Genomic DNA, 22,949 nt, shown 5'->3' with positions numbered 1-22,949 from the left:
ATAATTATTCTCCCCATACGATTAATTATTACTATTATTATTATTATTATTATTATTATCATTATTATTATTATCATCATCCTATTTATTTTATTTATTCGAGTATTTATTTCTACTCTACCCCCCCTCCCCCCCTTCACCCCCCCCCCCTCTTCATTCACCCCGCCACATCGAACAATTAAAAACTAAACTATGATAAAAACAACCAAAAAAAGAAGATCAGTTAACTTAAGATGAGAAAAAAATCCAACCACGAATTTTTTTTTTTCATAGCTTGTGTGTGTGTCTGTGTGTGTGTGTGTGTGTGTGTGTGTGTGTGTGTGTGTGTGTGTGTGTGTGTGTGTGTGTGTGTGTGTACTCATGACTCATTGAGGTGCGGGGGATGAATAAACAACAGGACCCAGAAAAAGGATGCAAACACGAATCCTATAAATTATGATCCTTAATCCTACTTCATATCCTTCCCTTCCCTTCCCTGCCCTTCCCTTCCCTTCCCTTCCCTTACATTGCATTACATTATATTCCTTTTCCGTCCCTTTCCTTCCCTTCCTTTCCTTTCCCTTCCATTCCCATCCTGTCCCTTCCCTTCCCTTCCCTTCCCTTTCCACCCATTCCCTTCCCTTCCCTTCTCATTCATTCCATTTCATTCCATTCCCCTTCCTTCCATCCCCTTCCCTTCCCATCCTTCCCTTAACTTCCCTTTCATTCCATTTCATTCCATTCTCATCCCTTCCTCTTCCTTCCCCTCCCATCCCTTCCCTTCTATTCCATTCCATTCTATTCCCCTCCCTTCCCCTCCCCCCCCCCCCCTTCATCAATTTACCTGTGTATTCATCTAATTTATTGTCAAATTCACCCTTTTCTTAAGTAATTTATTCTTTTTTTTTTGTTTCGTTCGTCAGGGTTTTCACGTCTCTGTATGTATAACGGCTATATTCGGTAGTGCCTGTTGCTGTATTATTATTATTATTATTATTATTATTATTATTATCATTATTATTATTATTATTATTGCTGTCAGACTTATTTTTGTACACGTGGATAGTTTTATAATGAATGGCCTTTGTAGAATTCACACTCAAATGCATATTATTGTCATTGTATTTTTCATTATTTTTTATTTTTATTTATATCTCTCTCCTCCAGGATGTGTGTGTGTGTGTTGTTATTTTCATTATTATTATTTTCATGTATTTGTCTAGACTTGTACGATGGTTCTAATTTGAAACCCTTGTAAATACGTGTCTTTCCCAATGGTCTCTTCTTTCTCTCCTAATTATTTTAAGTAGTGCCTTTTAAGAACGGATAATATTCTTCTCTTCCCCTTCTTCGCGTTTGTATATAGAAGTATCATCACCACTATTACTATTATTATTACTATTATTATTATCCTTTTGAAGCAGGTATGCAATATTACAATGATGTATTTTTTTGTACCATCATCAGTACTTGTGTTTGTATTTTTTTTTCATTGTTTGTTTGTCTTGTGTCATTAATTGCTGGTGTTGTATCTCACTCACTCACTCACTCTTCGAAGCACAGAAAAACAAGGAAAATCTCAGGACGAAAAAGTATATTATTTTTTAACCGACGATGATGACTTTTTTATAATGATGACTATGATGATGATGATGATGATGGCTATTACTACCACTACTGTTGATATTATAATGATGAGAAGGTTTTTGTTTTCATTAATGTTTTCAAGGATGACTGAACGTGGACTTGGCAACCAGTGTACGCGTGTGTGTGTGTGTGTGAGTGTGTGTGTGTGTGTGATCTATCTGGAAGTCGAGAATTATAATGAATCTTTCCACAGTCATCATTTTTGTCTCATCATTTCTCGACGTCGACAAATAATGAACCTTCAACAGCCATCACCTTTTTTTGTGTATGTGTAATCTCATCTCTTGAAGTCGAAATATATAGTGAACCTTTCCACAGTCACCATCATTTTTTGTGTCATCATCTCTCGAACTTGAAAAACAATAGTAATGAACCTTTCCACACAGTCATCATATTTTCTTATTATTATTATATATCATTTATTTTCTTCACACGTACAGAAAATACAACAAACTCACTCCTCCTCCTCCTCCTCCTCCTCCTCCTCATGAACAAAATGTATAAAATTAAACTATAAGGGAATAAATATATGAAGAATGAAAGCCGTCTGTAAATACACCGATAACTTACACTCTGCTAAAAAGAAATACACAACAGCCATACGAGAAACAGAAAAGAAGGAGAAGAAGAAAAATGATAAAGAGGAAACGTGGATACAGAGAAAAGAAAGAATAGACGGGGACGATAAATAAAAAACAGAAGAAGAAGAATTATAAAAATGAAAAACGTGAATATCGATAAAAGAAAGAATTAGACAGGGACGAGAAATAAGAAACACAAGAAGAAGAAGAATGATAAGAAAAAACGTGAATATAGAGAAAGAAAATACATAACAATAATACGAGAAATTAAAGAAAGGAAGATGAAGAAGAAGAGAGAGAAAGAAAAACAGGAATGAAGAAAAGAACGATAAACGGAAGGTGTGTTAGATATTATTACTATTATCATTATTATTTTTTTATCATTTTTTATTATTTACCAAAAGAACGAATCATTGTCTAAATATTCTCCACTCGACAGTTCCTTTAGAGGTGTAGAGGGGCACAACACACATTATTATCATTACAACTATTATTATTTTTTATTACTACTACTATTGTCATTTTTATCGAGCAACACAAACCTAATGAGAGAGAGAGAAACACAAAAGAAGGGAAACTTTCATCAACACTCACTCTCTCTCTCTCTCTCTCTCTCTCTCTCTCTCTCTCTCTCTCTCTCTCTCTCTCTCTCTCTCTCTCGACGTCTTTTCCTTCCCTTTCCCGCGAACGTTATAATCCGTCTTAGGTATAAATGTACATAGAATAAGAGTATAAAAAAATCCCAAAAAATATTACCACACAAGAAACACACCCTTACACACACTCATACACACTCATACACACATACACGCAATCTTTTTTTTTAGTCTTGGTATTGAAGCCTCTTTTGATTAGACTCTGGGAATGAGATCAAAGCAAAGAAATGAAGGATATCTAAGCAAATATACGAGATTTTCAACAGTGACCAAAGCGCTAAGCAACAAGGATTTTATCAATGTCCAAATCGCTAAATAATATGACAACTTCACTTTATAGACACATAACTAAGTCTGTTCATATATCTTCTAAGTGCAGAAATCAAAGCCGTTATGCATCTTTGAAAATGTATATACGTAAGAATTCATGATTTGATTCCATACATAGCCACTCTCATTCATTCACTCACTCACTCAACCTACATTCATAAGAGGACGTGGAGGAAGAAGAAGAAGAGGAGGAGGAAGCAATAGAAGGGAGTGACGAAAGTATGCAATGTATGAATGTATATTTCCCATGTAGAAAGAGAAAACAAATGTGTATAATATGTACCTCAAACCCCTTTTAAGTGTCTATGTATAAACGACTGGAATGTATAGTGTGACCCTCATCCTATGTATACTGTAGACTGAGTTGATATATTTTTATAACTAAGATAAGAAAGAAGACTCTGTATAACACTATATAGCATAATAATGAAGGAGTGAAGAACAGGACTGGATCACACAAATTCAACAAAGTCACACCCTAACTCTTTACTACTGGGCGACTTTTCAAAACTGCTTGGCTATGGAGGGCAGCACCGTCATGGCGAATCTCTCTTTCTGAACTCGAATAGCTACAGACAGGGCAATTTATTTTTGGCTTCAGCCCTTTATGAAGTAGCTTGCAAGACCCTCAATTACTCTATAGATTCATACTTTAAATTCTGTCAAAGGTAACTGGGTATAGAGACCAGCACTGTATTGGTAAACCCCTCTTTCTGGAGTCAAATAACTACTTTCAGAGACATTTCCTTAAGCCCTATATGAACTAGCTTGCAAGATCCCCAATTACTCTATAGATTCATACTTTAAATTCTGTCAAAGCTGTGTATAGAGACCAGCACTGTATTGGTAAACCCCTCTTTCTGGAGTCAAATAGCTACTTTCAAAGACATTTCCTAAGGCCCTATATGAACTAGCTTGCAAGACCCCCAATTACTCCATAGATTCATACTTCAAATCGTCATTTACTTAAGCCATATATGAGACTCCCCTATTACCTAAACTCATACTTCTAATCCACTTTTTATACATGACTTTCAATCCTTCAAATACTACAGCCATAACGTTTTGGAATCCACAGAACTCAGAACTCCTCTAAGATTGAAAACGGTTAAAAAGTACTCGATTCCACTTTTGAGCAAGTTCCCAGGTCCGGTCAAAACAAGGTTGGGGGAACGAACTTACATTCTTTCCCCCCATAGATTTCGAGGTATACTTATTTATTATCATTTCATCATTATTTTTTATTATTTTATTATTACTGGTGTGATTTTGTGTGCTACCAGGATCACACACACACACACACGGAGGCCGCCCAACCCTTTGATCTCTCGCTGCAGCAACTGTACATAGACCCGTCACTACCAGAATAAACCACTGTAGACTATACCCCCTGTGTTTTATTGCTCTTGGTCTCGGTCTGGGTTGGGAGTCTCCGTAATCTATGTTGACAACGGGGCCGCCACATGGAGAAGAAAGATATGGAGGAGGAAACAAAGAGAAAGGGAGATGGAGGAGAATATATGGAGAGAGAGATATGGTAAAGGAAACGAAGAGACAGATATGGAGAGGAAAACGAGGAGACAGATATGGAGAAGAGGAGACAGATATGGAGAAGAAAACGAGGAGACAGATATGGAGATGAAAACGAGGAGACAGATATGGAGAAGAAAACGAGGAGACAGATATGGAGATGAAAACGAGGAGACAGATATGGAGAAGGAAACGAGGAGACAGATATGGAGATGAAAACGAGGAGACAGATATAGAGAAGAAAACGAGGAGACAGATATGGAGAAGAAAACGAGGAGATAGTTATGGAGAAGAAAACGAGGAGACAGATATGGAGAAGGAAACGAGGAGACAGATATGGAGATGAAAACGAGGAGACAGATATAGAGAAGAAAACGAGGAGACAGATATGGAGAAGAAAACGAGGAGATAGTTATGGAGAAGAAAACGAGGAGACAGATATGGAGAAGAAAACGAGGAGACAGATATGGAGAAGAAAACGAGGAGACAGATATGGAGAAGAAAACGAGGAGACAGATATGGAGAAGAAAACGAGGAGACAGATATGGAGAAGAAAACGAGGAGATAGTTACGGAGAAGAAAACGAGGAGACAGATATGGAGAAGAAAACGAGGAGACAGATATGGAGAAGAAAACGAGGAGAAAGATATGGAGAAGAAAACGAGGAGACAGATATGGATATGAAAACGAGGAGACATATATGGAGAAGGAAACGAGGAGAGATATATGGATAAGAAAACGAGGAGATATGGAGAACTAATAAGTAAGAAATAAATAATAACAAAACAAAAGACTACGTAACTTCATTCGGACGTTAGAAAAAGATACATATTTGAACTTAAAACGAAGAAATAGCAAAGCACAAAACATAGGACATACTTAACCCTTATATGCTACTTATAAAACATAGATAGAATGTAATAAATAATAACAAACGGGTATAAACAAAACAGTAAACACACACACACATACACACACATTTCCAAAGAGCCCTCACCCACCAATCCCATTTTAAACATCGATTCCAACCCATACGCAGCCTTCCCTACAGTCATACCTATACCCAGAGCTTCTACAAACACTAATCTACCTCCACCTACCTCTGAAGACGTCCACGGCCAGCCATCGAGGAGGAAGAGGCAGTAATTACAAGGAACAGCTCAGCGCATCTCACCTTCGGACATAACGTGTTGAACTTGAGCCTGAAGCATCGGAGCATCGGCGTCGAGATTTCTGTCTTTTCAACGGCTCCCTATTTCGTCTGTTTTTTCTTTGTTTTCATTGCTGTTGTTTCCTGTTGCTTGGTTTTCTTTAGCTTTGAGTGTTGTGGATCTTTTCCTTGTGTTTTTGTCTTCATTCCTTCATTTCTTTTGCTTGTAAGGCTGGTTCTTCTTGTTTTCAGTATTGGGTTTCTTAGGCTATATAATCTTCGTGGTCTTTTCCTCTTTTTCTTTTAGTATTCTGTATCTTTTCCTTGTCTTGTTGTCTTCATTTCATTTGTTTCTTCTTGTTTTCAGTGTCAGGCTTAAACTGTTTTATCTTCTTTTTCTTTTAATATCCTGGATCGTTGTCTTTCTATTGTTGTGTTATAAGCCTTTTCCTTGTGTCGCTGTCTTCATTCCTTTTGTGTCTTGTTATTTCCATGCATATAGAGCACTAGGCACAAGCCCTATAAGTAGATACAACCAATACGAGAAACCACTAGAAAAAGAAATTAGACGACGAAGAGTTCTGCCATCAGGGACGAGGCTGGGTCGTCTAATACCATCCAGAACTAACCATTTCTTTCTTACATTCCATTACACTTTCTTTTCCTTATTTTGTTTGTTTTTGAGGCCGATCGAGAGCCATAATCTTTCTCTGGGGCACAACTTTTCTCTGGTGACACGACTTTTCTCTAGGGGGGGGTTAAGACTTTTCTCTGGGGGCACACGACTTTTCTCTAGGGGGGAGTTAAGACTTTTCTCTGGGGGGATACGATTTTTCTCTAGGGGGACGACTTTTCTCTGGGGGGACAAGACTTTTCTCTGGGCACAAGACACTTCTCTGGGCCCGAAACTTCTCTGGGGACAAAACTTTTCTCTGGGGGGGGGTCACAGATTTTCTCTGGGGTCAAAACTTTCCTCTTGCCTCAATCCCAAGCTCCCCCCAGCCTCCTTTCATTCCCCATAGCAACGCCCTTGTCCAATATCCACTAATGAAAGACCCCAAAACTTTTCTCTGGAGGGAACAAAACTTTTCTCTGGGGGTTACAAATTTTCTCTGGGGTCAAAACTTTCCTCTTGCCTCAATCCCAAGCTCCCGCCAGCCTCCTTTCATTCCCCATAGCAACGCCCTTGTCCAATATCCACTAATGAAGGCCCAAAAAGATAACATAGGTCAGGCCGAGCCACCGCCGGGCCGAACCAGCACCAGGCCACAACTTTTTCCTATATTGATCAATGGTCAGTTTCGGCGCGGCGTTGTTTTTTCTAATCCATTTTTTGTCCGTCTCGTTCTACTTCCCCGGCGTGGCTAATGAGATGCAACTGAAGAGGAGAAGCAGGAGCAGCACTTTCGGCCCCATCAAGACTCGGTTCTAATTATCCGCTTATATGGAAGAGGTGCAATTCGAGGGACCTTTTATTTTCATGTCTCTTAACTCGAGCGCAAAGTAATTAAGAGTCTTGAGTCAGCGTTGCCATTCGTGGATACATGTACAATGTTGCCATAAGCTCGTAACCTCATGTCTTTCCACTACCAATATCACTCAACCACAATTGCTACCAGAACTACTGTTACCACCAAGACTATCTATGCTACTTCTACTATTACTACAAGTACTGTTACTACTACTGTTACTATTACCACGTATTGGAAGATGTGCAATTCCAGGGACCTTTTATTTTCATGTCTCTTAACTCGAGCGCAAAGTAATTAAGAGTCTTGAGTCAGCGTTGCCATTCGTGGATACATGTACAACGTTGCCATAAGCTTGTAACCATGTCTTCCCACTACCAATATCACTCAACCACTAATGCTACTAGAACTACTGTTACCACCAAGACTATCCATGTTACTTCTACTATTACTACAAGTACTGTTACTACTACTGTTACTATTACCACGTATTGGAAGAGGTGCAATTCGAGGGACCTTTTATTTTCATGTCTCTTAACTCGAGCGTAAAGTAATTAAAAGTCTTGAGTCAGCGTTGCCATTCGTGGATACATGTACAACGTTGCCATAAGCTTGTAACCATGTCTTTCCACTACCAATATCACTCAACCACTATTGCTACCAGAACTACTCAGATCAGGAGGTGTGGTCCCGGGATATGCCTTTCCAACGGCCCCCTGATTTTCTGTTCCTTCAATGTCAATGTTCTCGTCCTTCAACTCCAATTTTCTTCTTCACTTTTCACTTGACATTTTTTTTTCACTGATTTTGAACTTGTGGTTTAGTCTTCTGAACGCTTTGTCTTTCCTTCCAGAGTTTTTTTCAAGTAACCAAGACTATGTTACTTTTACTATTACTACTACTACTGTTACTAATTCTGTTATTACGAGCCTGTATTCTCAGCCGTTATTGGCTCTCACAGTAAGTCTTTCCAAAGGCCACAAGGGAGATTAGTTGGTCGTGAGTGTATTTCACGTTCACGGAGCAGAAGCCTTGTCAAACGATTACTAGGCTCATAAAACTAACCCATGGAAGTACTGATACAGCCTGCACGAAAGCCTTATCATATGTGGGTGTATAGGGAGATTAGTTGGGTTCTAATGAGTGTTTTCACGTTCACGGAGCAGAAGCCTTGTCAAACGATCACTAGGCTCATAAAACTAACCCATGGAAGTACTGATACAGCCTGCACGAAAGCCTTATCGAATGTGGGTGTGTAGGTAGATTAGTTGGGTTCTAATGAGACTTTTCACATTCACGGAGCAGAAGCCTTATTAAACGATTACTAGGCTCATAAAACTACCCCCCATGGAAGTACTGATACAGCCTGCACGAAAGCCTTATCATATGTGGGTGTGTAGGTAGATTAGTTGGGTTCTAATGAGTGTTTTCACGTTCACGGAGCAGAAGCCTTATTAAACGATTACTAGGCTCATAAAACTACCCCATGGAAGTACTGATACAGCCTCTACGAAAGCCTTATCGAATGTGGGTGTGAGAGTCCCGATAATTTTGAGAATATGACCCTGAAAATGACGTTATAAGACTTTACTTCGGTTCCATGAGCATTTTTTATCCTCTCTCTGTCTTATTATTATTATTGTTTTTTTTTAATGGAAGAAATAAATAAAACCTTACTTGCATGAACGTTTCTTTAGCACTTTAAGAATGAATTTGACGTTTGTAGATTCAAGTTTTCTTTCATTATTGATAAGAACGAAAAGAAAACATAATAGTGAGGAAAAAGATGTACTTGTAATTTTATCTTTTGAATAGAAGAAATAAAATGAAAAAGAATTGTATTAACTTTTTCTTTAGCAACGAATTTGACTTGTTTTCAGATTCAAGTTTTCGTAGAGTTGTCTTTCATTATAGATAAGAACGAATTAAGAAAATAAAGAAAATAAAAAAACTGATGAGGAAAAAAAAAATATTGACCACGAAGAGCTACGAAGGTCAGTGGTGAACGAACCAACGAACGAACGAACCATTTTTCTCGAGCGGAACTTGACCGACGAGGCGCAGCGTTTAAGGTCAAAGGTCAAGATGTAGGGCAAGGAACGCTCCACTACTACTACTACTATTACTACTACGACTACTACTACTACTACTACTATCGGTCATGTTACTATTGTTATCCTTACTAAACTGATAATAGTAGTAGTAGTAGTAGTAGTAGTAGTAGTAGTAGTAGTGGTGGTGGTGGTGGTGGTGGTGGTGGTACCGTGTGTGTGTGTGTGTGTGTGTGTGTGCAGTGGTCAGGTAGGTAGAGAGAGAGAGAGAGAGAGAGAGAGAGAGGGGGGGAGGTGGGGGGGAGAGGGGGGCGAGGAGGGGAGGGGGGGGGGGTCGACCATTTGGCACCATCGCACGCCACGCCGCGCCGGGAGTCGTGGCAACGCTGGGCCCAGATGCAAAGGAGGTCAGCTGAGTGGGAGTCCCTTTAAACACCCACCACCACCACCACCACCACCACTCCTGCACCACCACAATCACCACCACCACTGTACCACCACCACTGTACCACCACCACATCACCACCACTACCACTCCTGCATCACCACAATCACCACCACCACCACCACTCCTGCACCACCACAATCACCACCACCACTGTACCACCACCACATCACCACCACTACCACTCCTGCATCACCACAATCACCACCACCACCACTACCACCGTTACTACCAATATCACCACCACTACCACTCCTGCACCACCACAATCACCACCACCACTACCACAATCACCACCACCACCACTCTTGCATCACCATAATCACCACCATCACCACTACCACCGTTACTACCAACATCACCACCACAACCACCACTCCTGCACCACCACCACTACCACCGTTACTACCAATATCACCATTACCACCAACCACCACCACCACCAATGTACCACTCCACCACCACTACCACTACTGCACCTCCACAACCACTCAACCACCACCACAACCACAACCATTACTCTTCATTTTATTACCATTGCTATTACCACCAACCACAACCACCACGTACCATCACCACTACTACTACTACTACTACTACCACCTACTACTACTACTTCTACCACTATCATTCAACCACTAACACTACCAGAACTACAATCACCTAGACTATACTACTACTACTACTACTACTACTACTACTACTACTACGATTATGCTATTTGTTTTTCATTTTTATTGCAAAGTTTATTGGTTATTTTTTCTTCTTCGTTAATTCTGACTGATTTGCAAAAATATGTCACAGGAACTTCATTTTCACACACACACACACACACACACACACACACACACGGACCTATCTACACAGCACCATGACAACAGACGCCCCCCCCACCCTTAATAGCCGCCCTCCTTCACTCCCCCCCCCCCCATCCCCTGGCGCTGGTGCTGACGGTGCGAGTCATCACCATCAACACCACCATCACCACCACCACCATCATAGTCGTCATTTCTAACATCACTATTCTTCTCATTACTGCTTCCTCCTTCACTCTCCTCCTTCCCCTCTTCTTCTTCCTCCTCCTCCTCCTCCTCCTCTACCTCTTCTTCCTCTCGGATATACATGAATTCTGGCGTTTTATACATTATATTACCCACAAAAAACAGTAATTCAGGAAAGCGTATAAAAATGAAGAGAATACAAATCTTTATTCTTCGTATCGTGTAATTTTCTTATGGATGTTATACTTAAGAATCTTCCTCAGAGTTATTGAATACACTATACATCATACAGACATAGATAGCCATAGGTCCTCATTATTAGTAGAATTATCAACATTATTACAATCATTATTATTGTTATTGGAAAGGAAAACAATATTAATGATGAAAATGATGGTTCTGATACTCTTTCGTCATGTGAAAAGATTATTATTATTACATTATTAGTAGAATTATCAACATTTTTATCATCATTATTATTATTATTAGAAAGAAAAACAGAAAATAATGATAAAATGATGCTTCTGATACTCCCGTCATGTGAAAAGATCATTATTATCATTAGATTTATTAACATTATTACAAGCCTTATCATTACTGGAAAGAGAAAATAAACAGACCACTAATACTAACAATAATAATAAGTTTTTTTTTACAACAAAGGAGGCAGCTCAAGGGCACAAAAAAGGAAACAATAATATAAAAAAAAGCCCGCTACTCGCTGCTCCTAAAAAGAATCGAAAGAGGTGGCCGAATATGATATAGGTAAGTCTGCATATATTTCTCTCTCTCTCTGTCTCTCTCTCTGTGTCTGTCTCTGTCTCTCTCTCTCTGTCTCTCTCATGTGAATAGATCATTGTCGTTATTAGATTTATTAACATTATTACAAGCCTTATCATTACTGGAAAGAGAAAATAGACAGAAAACAATAATGAAAATAATAATAATGGTAATAATAATAATAAAAATCATATATTTCTCTCTTTCTCGTCATGTGAATAGATCATTATCATTAGATTTATTAACATTATTACAAGCCTTATCATTACTGGAAAGAGAAAAAAATAGAACACAATAATAATAATAATAATAATAATAATGGTAATAATAATAGAACACAATAAAGGTAAGTCTGTATATATTTCTCTTTCTCTCGTGTGAATAGATCATTATATCATTATTAGAAAAAAAATACAAAACAATAATGAAAATGTTATACCAGGGGGATATTTTGGGTGTATTTGTGTTGTTTGTGAAGGGGGGTGTAATAATAATAATAATAATAATAATAGTAATAGTAATAGTAATAGTAATAGTAATAATAATAATAATAATAATAATAATAATAATAATAATAATAATAATAATAATAATAATAATAATAATAATAATAATAATAATAATAATAATAATAATAATAATAATAATAATAATAATAATAATAATAATAATAATAATAATAATAATAGTAATAGTAATAGTAATAGTAATAGTAATAATAATGGTAATACTGTACATGACAACAGAGGTAAGTCAGCATATATGTTTAGCCTCCAATAAGCGTCAATCACAGTTATCATACATTCCAATCCCTTCCTTTGGGTTCCGACAATCAGCAGCGTCGCATCGAGGTTCTTAAATGCTACATGAACGATTATTTAACACCTGTTGCCGTTCATCTTGACCTCACTTCACCTTGACCCCAGACTTAATCAAAGGTGTCCTGCCCAGATGTTAGTGACCTTTGGGAGCATGTTAAAAAAAGCCTCGTTATCTACCTGTTTGTGTGTACATTAGGGCAGGTTAGGAAAGGTCACGTACACACACACACACACACACACTCAAATCACATAAGAAATTCAATATTTTTTTTCTTATTTCCATATACTACTACTACTACTACTACTACTACTACTACTACTACAACCTAAATTTGGGTTCATATAGTACTGCAGTCAAACCGGTTCTCTCTCTCTCTCTCTCTCTCTCTCTCTCTCTCTCTCTCTCTCTCTCTCTCTCAAATCTTACCTACAGCACACGTATTTTGGGCATCTTTCCTTCGTTTTACAGACTTGCATCGTTATTGGGCAGATCGGGCGAGGTGGGTTCTGGGGGCAGTCATCACCGGAGCCTTCATACCCAGTGTCGGAGTCCTCGTCATCGTCAATAGGAAGGAGTGGAGGGAGGGGATACGGCCGTCGAGGGATCCCTATGTCCGTATCCTCAACCGGTGCCTCGTTCTCTGTACCCTTTTCAATGGGGGACTCCTCTTCTTCTTCGTTTACTTCTCCTACGTGGTTGTCTGGGATGGGTTGAGTCCGTGGTGGTGGTGGTGGTGGTTGTTGGGGTACGTGTGGTGGTGGTGTTTGGGGTTGCGGTGCTGCTGGTGGTGCTGGCGGTGCTGCTGGTGGTGCGCCCTTCATGTTAAATGGCTGGTCAATGTTGTTTCCCTCCTGTGGTTGCAAGCTCTCGGTCTGAAACGGATGAATGGAGAAAGAGAGAAATGAGAAGAAAGGCAAAGAGAGGAAGGATGGAAGACAGAAAGGAAAAGGAGAGAGAATGGAAGAGAGAAAGAGAAGAAAAAGGATGGAAGACTCAGAAGGAGGAAGAGAGAGTAAAAGATTAGAACATAAGGACATAAGGAGTTTGTAAGAGGGTGTTGATTGAGTTAGTGTGTGTGTGTGTGTGTGTGTGTGTGTGTGGTTGATGTTTTGGGTTAATATTGCTTTCCTCTTTCTGTGGTTGCAAGTTCTCCCAGTCTCAAACGGAAGGGTCAGTGATATATTGTTAGTTGTGTTCGTGGTGGTAATTTCCTTCTGTCTCTATATTCCATTCTTCCTCTTTAACTGTCCTCCTATGTCTCCTTCCTTCCTTCATTCATTCATTCATTCATTCATGCATTTTTTTTTTTTTAATTATTCGAATGCCCTTTCTCTCTGTCTGTCTGTCTGTCTGTCTGTCTGTCTCTCTCTGTCTCTGTTTCTGTCTTTGTCTCTGTCTCTCTCTCATCCATTATTTCTTTTCCTCTCTTCTCATATCCTTTCTTTCTCTGTGTCTCCCATTCTCTCTCTCTTCTTTCTTTATTTTCTGTCTTTCATTCTCTCTTTTTCTTTCTTCTCATATCCTTCTTTCGATCTCCATTCACTAATTCACACATTCTCTCTCTCTCTCTCTCTCTCTCTCTCTCTCTCTCTCTCTCTCTCTCTCTCTCTCTCTCTCTCTCTCTCTCTCTCTCTCTCTCTCTCTAGCGGCGGCGGCGGTAGTGGTGGAGGCGGTGGAGTCAAGCACAATCAAATCAACACGTCCATAAAACAATAAAAAAAAGAAATAAAAGAAAAAGAAAGCAAGAAGAAAGAAACGAACCGCCGCTATAATCAAAGTCTTTTCTTCTTGTCATATGCATGGTTTTTTTTTCTTGTTTTATTGAGTGAAGCAAATAATTAACGATAAGCTTTGATGATTGCGCAGGACAAGGCAAGTAACTGTGTGTGTGTGCATGTGTGTGTGTGTGTGTGTGTGTGTGTGTGTGTGTGTGTGTGTATATGACGTCAGGACAAGCACACGCTAACGTCATTACTAACCTTCGTAGATTGAAAATAAACGAGAGAGAGAGAGAGAGAGAGAGAGAGAGAGAGAGAGAGAGAGAGAGAGAGAGAGAGAGAGAGAGAGAGAGAGAGAGAGAGAGAGAGAGAGAGAGAGAGAGAGAGAGAAATAGGAAAAAAAGAAGTGATAGATAGATAGATAGACAGATAGTTAGATGGAGAGAGAGAGTCTTACCAGGCGTTCCAGGTACTTAACACGCATTTCCAGCTCCGACACCTTGGCATTCTCCAGCCCCGCCAACTCGAAGCTCTGCGACGAAGAGAGAGAGAAAGGGAAGCTATAGTAAAGGCAGGGGAAACTAACTGAGCTAGATCTATAACTGAAGAAAAACCACAACGAATAAAATACTAGAAAAGGAGAAATTGCACCGGGTTCTTATCCTTTCCCCTGTCTTTTTGCCCTTGAGCTGTTTACTGTAAAAAACGCAAAGGAAGATGAATAAACTGAATTAGATTAAGTAGCAACGAAAAACAGAATTAGTAAGAGATAAATTAAAATGACAAAATAGAACAGAAATGATTGATAGTTTATCGTTGCAAGTAAAGAACAAAGGAGAAGGGAGGAACATGCCATCCCAACCCCCAGGCAGTACAGAGTGTGATTATACAACTAAGGATACATGGGGAAGAAGCACCAGGAAACTAAAAAGATACACTGGTAGGGGACAAGTGTTCAAAAAATACAACAAACACTACGTATATTGCAAAAAAATATATATAATCCAATAAATTAGTTGTAAAATAATAATTGTAACATTTTCTTTGGACTGAGAATATAATAAGAAAATAAATCTCGTCATATATATACAGCATCCTCTACTACTACTACTACTACTACTACTACTACTACCACTTATCCTCCTCCCTACTACTACTACTACTACTACTACTACTACTACACGGTTACCTGCAGCAGTAGTAGGATGGATATGGCCAGCGCGACACAGCCAATCAGAATGGAGATAACCGTGAACCCGAGCAGGCAGTTGGTCCGCGCCCAGTACTCATTCTGAAGCTGTGAAGGGAGAGTCTGTGTTAGAGATCGATAGCCAGATAGATAGATAGATAGATAATAGGTAGATAGATAGATAGATAGATAAAGAAAGGTAGATTAGTAGAGATGAGTGGATAAATGATGGAATGGGATGAGTGTAAATAAGAAGAAGAAGAAGAAGGAAAAGTAAAAGAAAAAGAACAAGAGAAAGATGAAATGAGAAAAAAAAGAAAAATAACTAAAAATAAAGAAGAAATAGGAAAACTAGAAGAAAATAAAGAATAAATAATAAGTAAGAAAAAGAAAGGAAAAGAAGAAAGAAGAGGAAAGAAACGAAGAAAGAAGAAGAAAGAAAATAAAGAGGAAAAGAATCATCACTTCCATCATCATCACACACACACACACACACACACACACACACACATGCAGCGCGGCGGACTCTCTCGCCTTATCTAATCACTCACACACGCGATAAGGTCCTTCGTCAAACCTTTTATCTCGCTGGAAATATCAAGGAAGAGGAGGCGAACCCATGAAGGGAAGCACTGTACCCCGCGTTCCTTAGTGGTCTGCTTCTCACGCTCACTCGCGCCATAAAAGAAATAAAAGAACTCAAGGATATATGAAGCGAAAAACCCAAGCCATAAAGAGAGATAAAGAACTTAGGATATATATAGAGAGAAAAATACCCTTGTATCCCACTCAGTGTTGGTATATGAATAAAGGACGCCATAAAAGAAATAAAAGAACTTAAGTATATATGAAGCGAAAAACCCAAGCCATAAAGAGAGATAAAGAACTTAGGATATATAAAGAGAGAGAAAAGTACCCTTCTATCCCACTCTGCGTTGGTGTATTAATAAAGGATAGAGAAATAAGAGTTACCATCGCCATAAATAACTATCGACAGAAAAGTAAGGGAATTAAAAGATAGAAATAAAGATCTGAAGACCCCTATCAGCCCGGACGAAAGCCTTGCCAAATAAGTGCTTCTTTAGGTTCACGGTACAGAAGAAGGGTTAAACTACTACCAGGGTCATAAAACTACTACCTCTCTCTGAAAAGGATCAAATATAAGCTCCGGGGGGATAGAATGAGCCGAGCAAGTTGGCGCCACTGTAAACACTTGCCTGCGCAATAACGGACCCCACCAAGAAAAGACTACCGACGCCATAAGGAAACCGTACAAAAAATAATAATAAGCAATAAAATAAACAAATACAAATACAGTTCGAGGGATAGACTGATTAGCTATAGTCATAAATCTAGTAAATAAAGAGATATAGAAATGAGATGGTGACTGAAGGTTCGTGTTGCGTAAGAAAGGACACACGTGGGGGGAAAGGGATAGATCAAGTCACCGCCCTCTCTCTCTCAATCCCTCCATCCCTCTCTTCTCCTCCTTCTCCTCCCTATCTTCATTCCCTTCCCTTCTTCTTTCCTGCCTCTCCTACGCATCTCCACCCCTCTCTTCTCCTTCTCTCCATCTTCACTCCATTCCCAGTTCCCATCCTCTCTCTCCTTCCATTCTTCTCTCCTGCCTCTCCTACGCACCTTCACCCCTCTCCCCTCCTTCTCTCCATCTTCACTCCCTTCCCACCCTCTCTCTCTCCTTCCCTTCTTCTCTCTCCATCCCTTCTTCTTTCTCGCCTCTCCTACTTCCCTCCACCCCTCTCCCCTCCTTCTCTCAATCTTCACTCCCTTCCCACCCTCTCTCTCCTTCCCTTCTTCTCTCCCGCCTCTCTCACGCCCCTCCACCGCCCATTCTTTCTTTTCAATCAAGGGTATAGTCAGAAGAGGAAGTGGATTTTATGGTACAGGTTTGGGAGAAGGAAAGACAGCAGGAGTGTATATATAGTGTATGGTGTAGGTTCGATAATTGATCTAATGTAGTTATTGTTCTTTCCTCCTCCTCTTCCACCTCCCCTCCCCCCTCTCTCCCACCTCCCACCCTCTCCCCTTAGTGACAAATGCGTGTTTTATCTTCGTATCACCTCCCCCTCCACCTCCTCCTCCTCCTCCACTTTTCCCTGATGCAAGACACCACACCTGGCAGTCACCGATTAAGACGTGATACCTTGATGAGTCACACACACACACACACACACACACACACACACACACACACACACACACACACACACACATACACACATTTGTTTTTTCCTGGCCCGTTTATATCAAGGCGCGGTTAGTTATATAGTTGGTTTTCTTGTTGTTTTTTGTATCGATTTTTTTTATTTACGACTGTTTCTAATTATGTCGACTTAACTCTGTGATGGATATGCCCACAACACTTACGAAAGCCTTGTCTAATACGTGTGTTTATATAGGAACTGAAGTGTTTTAATTAAGGGTCACATTCTTAAATATTTCGTCACCCGAGCACACGTATTTGACAAGGTTTCGTAGGCGTTGTGGGCATTTCCAGGTAGTTTTATGACCCTGGTGGTAGTTTAACCCTTCTTCCGTACCGTGAACCTAAAGAAGCACATATTTGATAAGACTTTCGTAGGCGTTGTGGGCATTTCCAGGTAGTTTTATGACCCTGGTGGTAGTTTAACCCTTCTTCTGTACCGTGAACCTAAAGAAGCACATATTTGACAAGGCTTTCGTATGCGTTGTGGGCATTTCCAGAGATAATTTTATGACCCTGGTAGTAGTTTAACCCTTCTTCTGTACCGTGAACCTAAAGAAACACATATTTGACAGGGCTTTCCTAGGCGTCGTGAGCATTTACAGAGATAATTTTATGACCCTGGTGGTAGTTTGACCCTTCTTCTGTACCGTGAACCTAAAGAAGCACATATTTGACAAGGCTTTCCTAGGCGTCGTGGGCATTTACAGGGATAGCTTCATGACCCTGGTGGTAGTTTGACCCTTCTTCCGTACCATGAACCTAAAAAGCACATATTTGACAAGGCTTTCCTAGGCGTCGTGGGCATTTACAGAGATAATTTTATGACCCTGGTGGTAGTTTAACCCTTCTTCTGTACCGTGAACCTAAGGAAGCACATATTTGACAAGGCTTTCCTAGGAGTCGTGGGCATTTACAGAGATAATTTTATGACCCTGGTGGTAGTTTAACCCTTCTTCTGTACCGTGAACCTAAAAAGCACATATTTGACAAGGCTTTCCTAGGCGTCGTGGGCATTTGGCTAGCTAGTTTTATGACCCTGGTGGTAGTTTGACCCTTCTTCCGTACCATGAACCTAAAAAGCACATATTTGACAAGGCTTTCCTAGGCGTAGTGGGCATTTGGCTAGCTAGTTTTATGACCCTGGTGGTAGTTTGACTCTTCTTCTGTACCGTGAATCTAAAAAAACACTCATTAGAACCCGACTGATCTCCTTTTCTGCCTTTGGAAATTGTTGATGTGAAGTGGAGGCGGCGGCGGCGTCTGACATCCTGAGAACATACGAGTCAACGCATCGCTCAAGACTGCTGACTCGAGTGTTGCGTTACCAGATTGTCGTACTTAGCCTCTTATGTTTTCCGATTCCCGACCCCAACACTGTCTCCTCCACTCCGGTAACTACATTTATTTATAGTTACCGTTGAAAGGTTTAATTATTAATGTCTTTTTGCTATAGTTGAGTGTATAAAAACGGTAAACGGTACAATGGTGGATACGATAATCTGGCAACGCTGGTCTCGAGTGGTGCGTTACCAGATTGTCGTACTTAGCCTCTTATGTTTTCCGATTTCCGACCCAAAATCTGTCTCCTCCACTCCAATAACTACATTTATTTATAGTTACCGTTGAAAGGTTTAATTATTAGTGTCTTTTTGCTATAGTTGAGAGTATAAAAACGGTAAACGGTACAGTGGTGGATACGATAATCTGGCAACGCTGACTCAAGTGGTGCGCTGTGCTTGCCTTGCTGGCCGGGTGGAGAAGGGCGTGCTGCTCCTTCCCTTCCTTCCTGTAGGTGGTCATGGCGCCGGTGGGTCGATCACTGCCGCTGGGAAGTGCCAAGCGCCTCACCCCTCGGCCTTGACTCACGCACTGTACCCTCGCGCTGAAGAAACGAAGGAGAATGTTATGAAAATGTGACGAGAAATGGGAAGGTATGACAAGAAAACAACACCAGGAAAAGCTGCTATAAATGGGGCGCAGTGGGGCGGGGCCTAAAACCTCATCAACGGTAAACGGTAAAAGGTTAATATGACGCTGTAGATAGGAAAGCGCTCCCTCCTCCTCCCTCAGCTGATGTGTTAAGACGATGGAAAAAATGTTAAATATCAATCGGAAAGCCCTCGGTAGGAAAGCTCTCCCTCCTCCTCCTCCCTCAGCTGATGTGTTAAGACGATGAGAAAAAATGTTATATATCAATCGGAAAGCCCTCGGTAGGAAAGCGCTCCCTCCTCCTCCCTCACCTGATGTGTGTTAAGACGATGAGAAAAAATGTTATATATCAATCGGAAAGCCCTCGGTAGGAAAGCGCTCCCTCCTCCTCCCTCAGCTGATGTGTGTTAAGACGATGAGAAAAAATGTTATATATCAATCGGAAAGCCCTCGGTAGGACAGCTCTCCCTCCTCCTCCCTCAGCTGATGTGTGTTAAGACGATGAGAAAAATGTTATATATCAATCGGAAAGCCCTCGGTAGGACAGCTCTCCCTCCTCCTCCCTCAGCTGATGTGTGTTAAGACGATGAGAAAAATGTTATATATCAATCGGAAAGCCCTCGGTAGGACAGCTCTCCCTCCTCCTCCCTCAGCTGATGTTTGTTAAGACGATGACAAAAATGTTATATATCAATCGGAAAGCCCTCGGTAGGAAAGCGCTCCCTCCTCCTCCCTTAGCTGATGTGTGTTAAGACGATGAGAAAATGTTATATATCAATCGGAAAGCCCTCGGTAGGAAAGCGCTCCCTCCTCCTCCCTCAGCTGATGTGTGTTAAGACGATGAGAAAAATGTTATATATCAATCGGAAAGCCCTCGGTAGGAAAGCGCTCCCTCCTCCTCCCTCAGCTGATGTGTGTTAAGACGATGAGAAAAATGTTATATATCAATCGGAAAGCCCTCGGTAGGAAAGCGCTCCCTCCTCCTCCCTCAGCTGATGTGTGTTAAGACGATGGAAAAAATGTTATATATCAATCGGAAAGCACTCGGTAGGACAGCGCTCCCTCCTCCTCCCTTAGCTGATGTGTGTCAAGACGATGAGAAAAAATGTTATATATCAATCGGAAAGCACTCGGTAGGAAAGCGCTCCCTCCTCCTCCCTCAGCTGATGTGTGTTAAGACGATGGAAAAAATGTTATATATCAATCGGAAAGCCCTCGGTAGGAAAGCGCTCCCTCCTCCTCCCTCAGCTGATGTGTGTTAAGACGATGAGAAAAAATGTTATATATCAATCGGAAAGCCCTCGGTATACCTTCTTAGCTAATGTGTATAATTGTAACAGTTAAGTTTATCATCCAAAAGAGAAAAGTAATTGCACAAATGAATCTCCCACTTAGCACTTGTCCCCTACCATTGTATCTCTTCAGTTCCTTCCACATGCATCCTTAGTTCTATAATCACACTCTGTACTGCCTGGGGGTTGGGATGGCATGCTCCTCCCTTCTCCTTTGTTGTTTACTTGCAACGATAAACAATCAATCAATCAATCGAAGCAAAAACAAAAGTTACATATGGGAAACTTCAACAAACGCTTCATATCACTTCACCACCTCAAATCAAGCAAGCACTCGTTACCTTCACTCAGTAACCAGGAACGGAGGTAACTCTTCCCTCTGTGGCCTCGCGCGCTGCAATGATTTATGGCACAGAAACAACCGATTCAACACAAGGAACCAATCTGACTCTTTCCGTCCTAATAATAAGCCTCTTTTCCGTCCTTCCAGCCTTCAGAAACTCCAAAAACACATCAGTCACCATTCCCTCACCTCAAAACAGCCACTCAGTACCTTCACTCAAAACCAAGAGTTATAAATAGCCAACTTACAAATAAAGAAAGAATACCTACTCCATATCACTCCTCCACCACCTCAAATCAAGCACTCGTTACCTTCACTCAGGAACCAGAAACGGAGGTAACTCTTCCCTCTGTGGCCTCGCGCGCTGCAATGATTTATGGCACAGAAACAACCGATTCAACACAAGGAACCAATATGCCTCCTCTCCGTTCTAGTAATATGCCTCTTTTCCGCCCCTCTAGCCTTCAAAAACTCCAAAAACACCTCCCTCCCTCACCTCAAAACAGACACGCATCACCTTCACTCAGAATCAAAAGTTACAAATAGCCAACTTCCAAACAAAGAAAGGATACCTACTCCATATCACCTCTCCATCACCCCAAATCAAGCACTCGTTACCTTCACTCAGGAACCAGGAACGGGCGTAACTCTTCCCTCTGTGGCCTCGCGCGTTGCAACAGAAACAACCGATTCAACACAAGGAACCAATCTGACTCCTCTCCGTTCTAATAATATGCCTCTTTTCCGCCCCTCCAGCCTATGCTCCTCGCCACGACGCACTGCCACGGGACACTAAACACCCCGCCCGCGCCTCTTCCCTGATAACGCTATCGCCCCTTATCGCCTTTTTTATTAGCATCATTGCCATTAGCGACGTACCAATAGACACACACGCATCAGCCTCCATTATACCGCTAACTTATGGAGAGGTAGAATTAAGTGGTAGGTCATTAGAATATGTAACTGGGTATATTTTTCAGGCATGCCACCACTGTCATACTGGGGAGGCGGTGGCTAAGTGGTTAGCGTGCCGACACCAGACGCGGGTTCGACTCCTGCCCGCCGACACAGCTGGGATGTTTCAGTCACCGCCGAGTGGCCTTCTAATAAAACATGTATCAACCTCGATCCATTATACCATTATCATATCAGACAGATTAGAAGTGGCCATTACTAAGACACGCTTGGAATTACAGGTATAATCATAGATATAAGGTATTACATCCCACATGCATGTCAGCCACAAGCAAACAGAAGCAGGCAGTACAGGACATGATGAACACTAGAAATGGCTTGGCTACTGATGCTTACAGACTTGACAACAGGTAACAGTAGTGGAGGCGGGTACTTACTTTTTAGGGTGCGGGGTAGACAAGTGGTGGCGGTGGTGATGGAGGTGGAGTGTGTCTGTCTGTGTTCCTGCACGTTGGTTGGTCTTCCTCTAGGTCCACAGTGGTTCTTAACCTTTTCAGAGGCGCCGAACCCCAATGAAACCTCCGCACAGTAGCCGAACCTCTCAAGTATGAAGAAAAAAAATTGCTTCAAAATTGCAATGTCTTTCGGGAGGGTCTTCGTCAAACCCGAGACTGGCTCACCGAACCCAGGTTAAGAACCACTGCTCTAGGACACGTGGCGGTGGTGATGGTGGTGGTACAGGTTAACAGTCTGTCTTGGTAACTGTGTTGGTTTGCCTTCTTTCCTCTACTGATACTATACGTGGTGATGGTCGGGGTGTAACAGGGGTCAGGTCAGTCTATCGTGATTCCTGTAGGTGGGTTTGTCTTCCTTTCCTCTACTGATAAGTGGTGAC

At 41.0% G+C, this 22,949-nt stretch overlaps 1 protein-coding gene across 3 annotated transcripts in view; it reads right to left on the bottom strand.

Moving 5' to 3' along the window:
• Nucleotides 1-11,031: 11,031 nt before the first annotated feature.
• LOC126999519 (circumsporozoite protein-like) overlaps nucleotides 11,032-22,949 on the bottom strand; it is a 12,017-nt gene continuing 99 nt past the window's right edge. Inside the window, exons 1-5 of one of the 3 annotated variants that reach the window (XM_050862187.1) lie at nucleotides 22,492-22,949; nucleotides 19,316-19,457; nucleotides 15,349-15,456; nucleotides 14,617-14,691; nucleotides 11,032-13,313 (exon numbers count right to left, since the gene is read on the bottom strand). The exon at nucleotides 22,492-22,949 is cut by the window's right edge and continues 99 nt beyond it. In XM_050862187.1, the coding sequence (XP_050718144.1) occupies nucleotides 12,864-13,313; nucleotides 14,617-14,691; nucleotides 15,349-15,456; nucleotides 19,316-19,375 (693 nt within the window). In that variant the 5' untranslated portion in view covers nucleotides 19,376-19,457; nucleotides 22,492-22,949 and the 3' untranslated portion in view covers nucleotides 11,032-12,863. Of the gene's footprint in view, nucleotides 13,314-14,616; nucleotides 14,692-15,348; nucleotides 15,457-19,315; nucleotides 19,458-21,450; nucleotides 21,593-21,757; nucleotides 21,938-22,491 lie in introns of those variants that run through there. The other 2 variants (XM_050862186.1, XM_050862189.1) reach the window with 2 other exon arrangements.

The sequence above is a fragment of the Eriocheir sinensis genome, chromosome 16, assembly GCF_024679095.1.
Source record: "Eriocheir sinensis breed Jianghai 21 chromosome 16, ASM2467909v1, whole genome shotgun sequence".
In the NCBI taxonomy this organism is placed as follows: domain Eukaryota; kingdom Metazoa; phylum Arthropoda; class Malacostraca; order Decapoda; family Varunidae; genus Eriocheir; species Eriocheir sinensis.
Note: the sequence above shows the minus strand (reverse complement) of the source record. Positions and strands in the feature narration are given on the sequence as shown.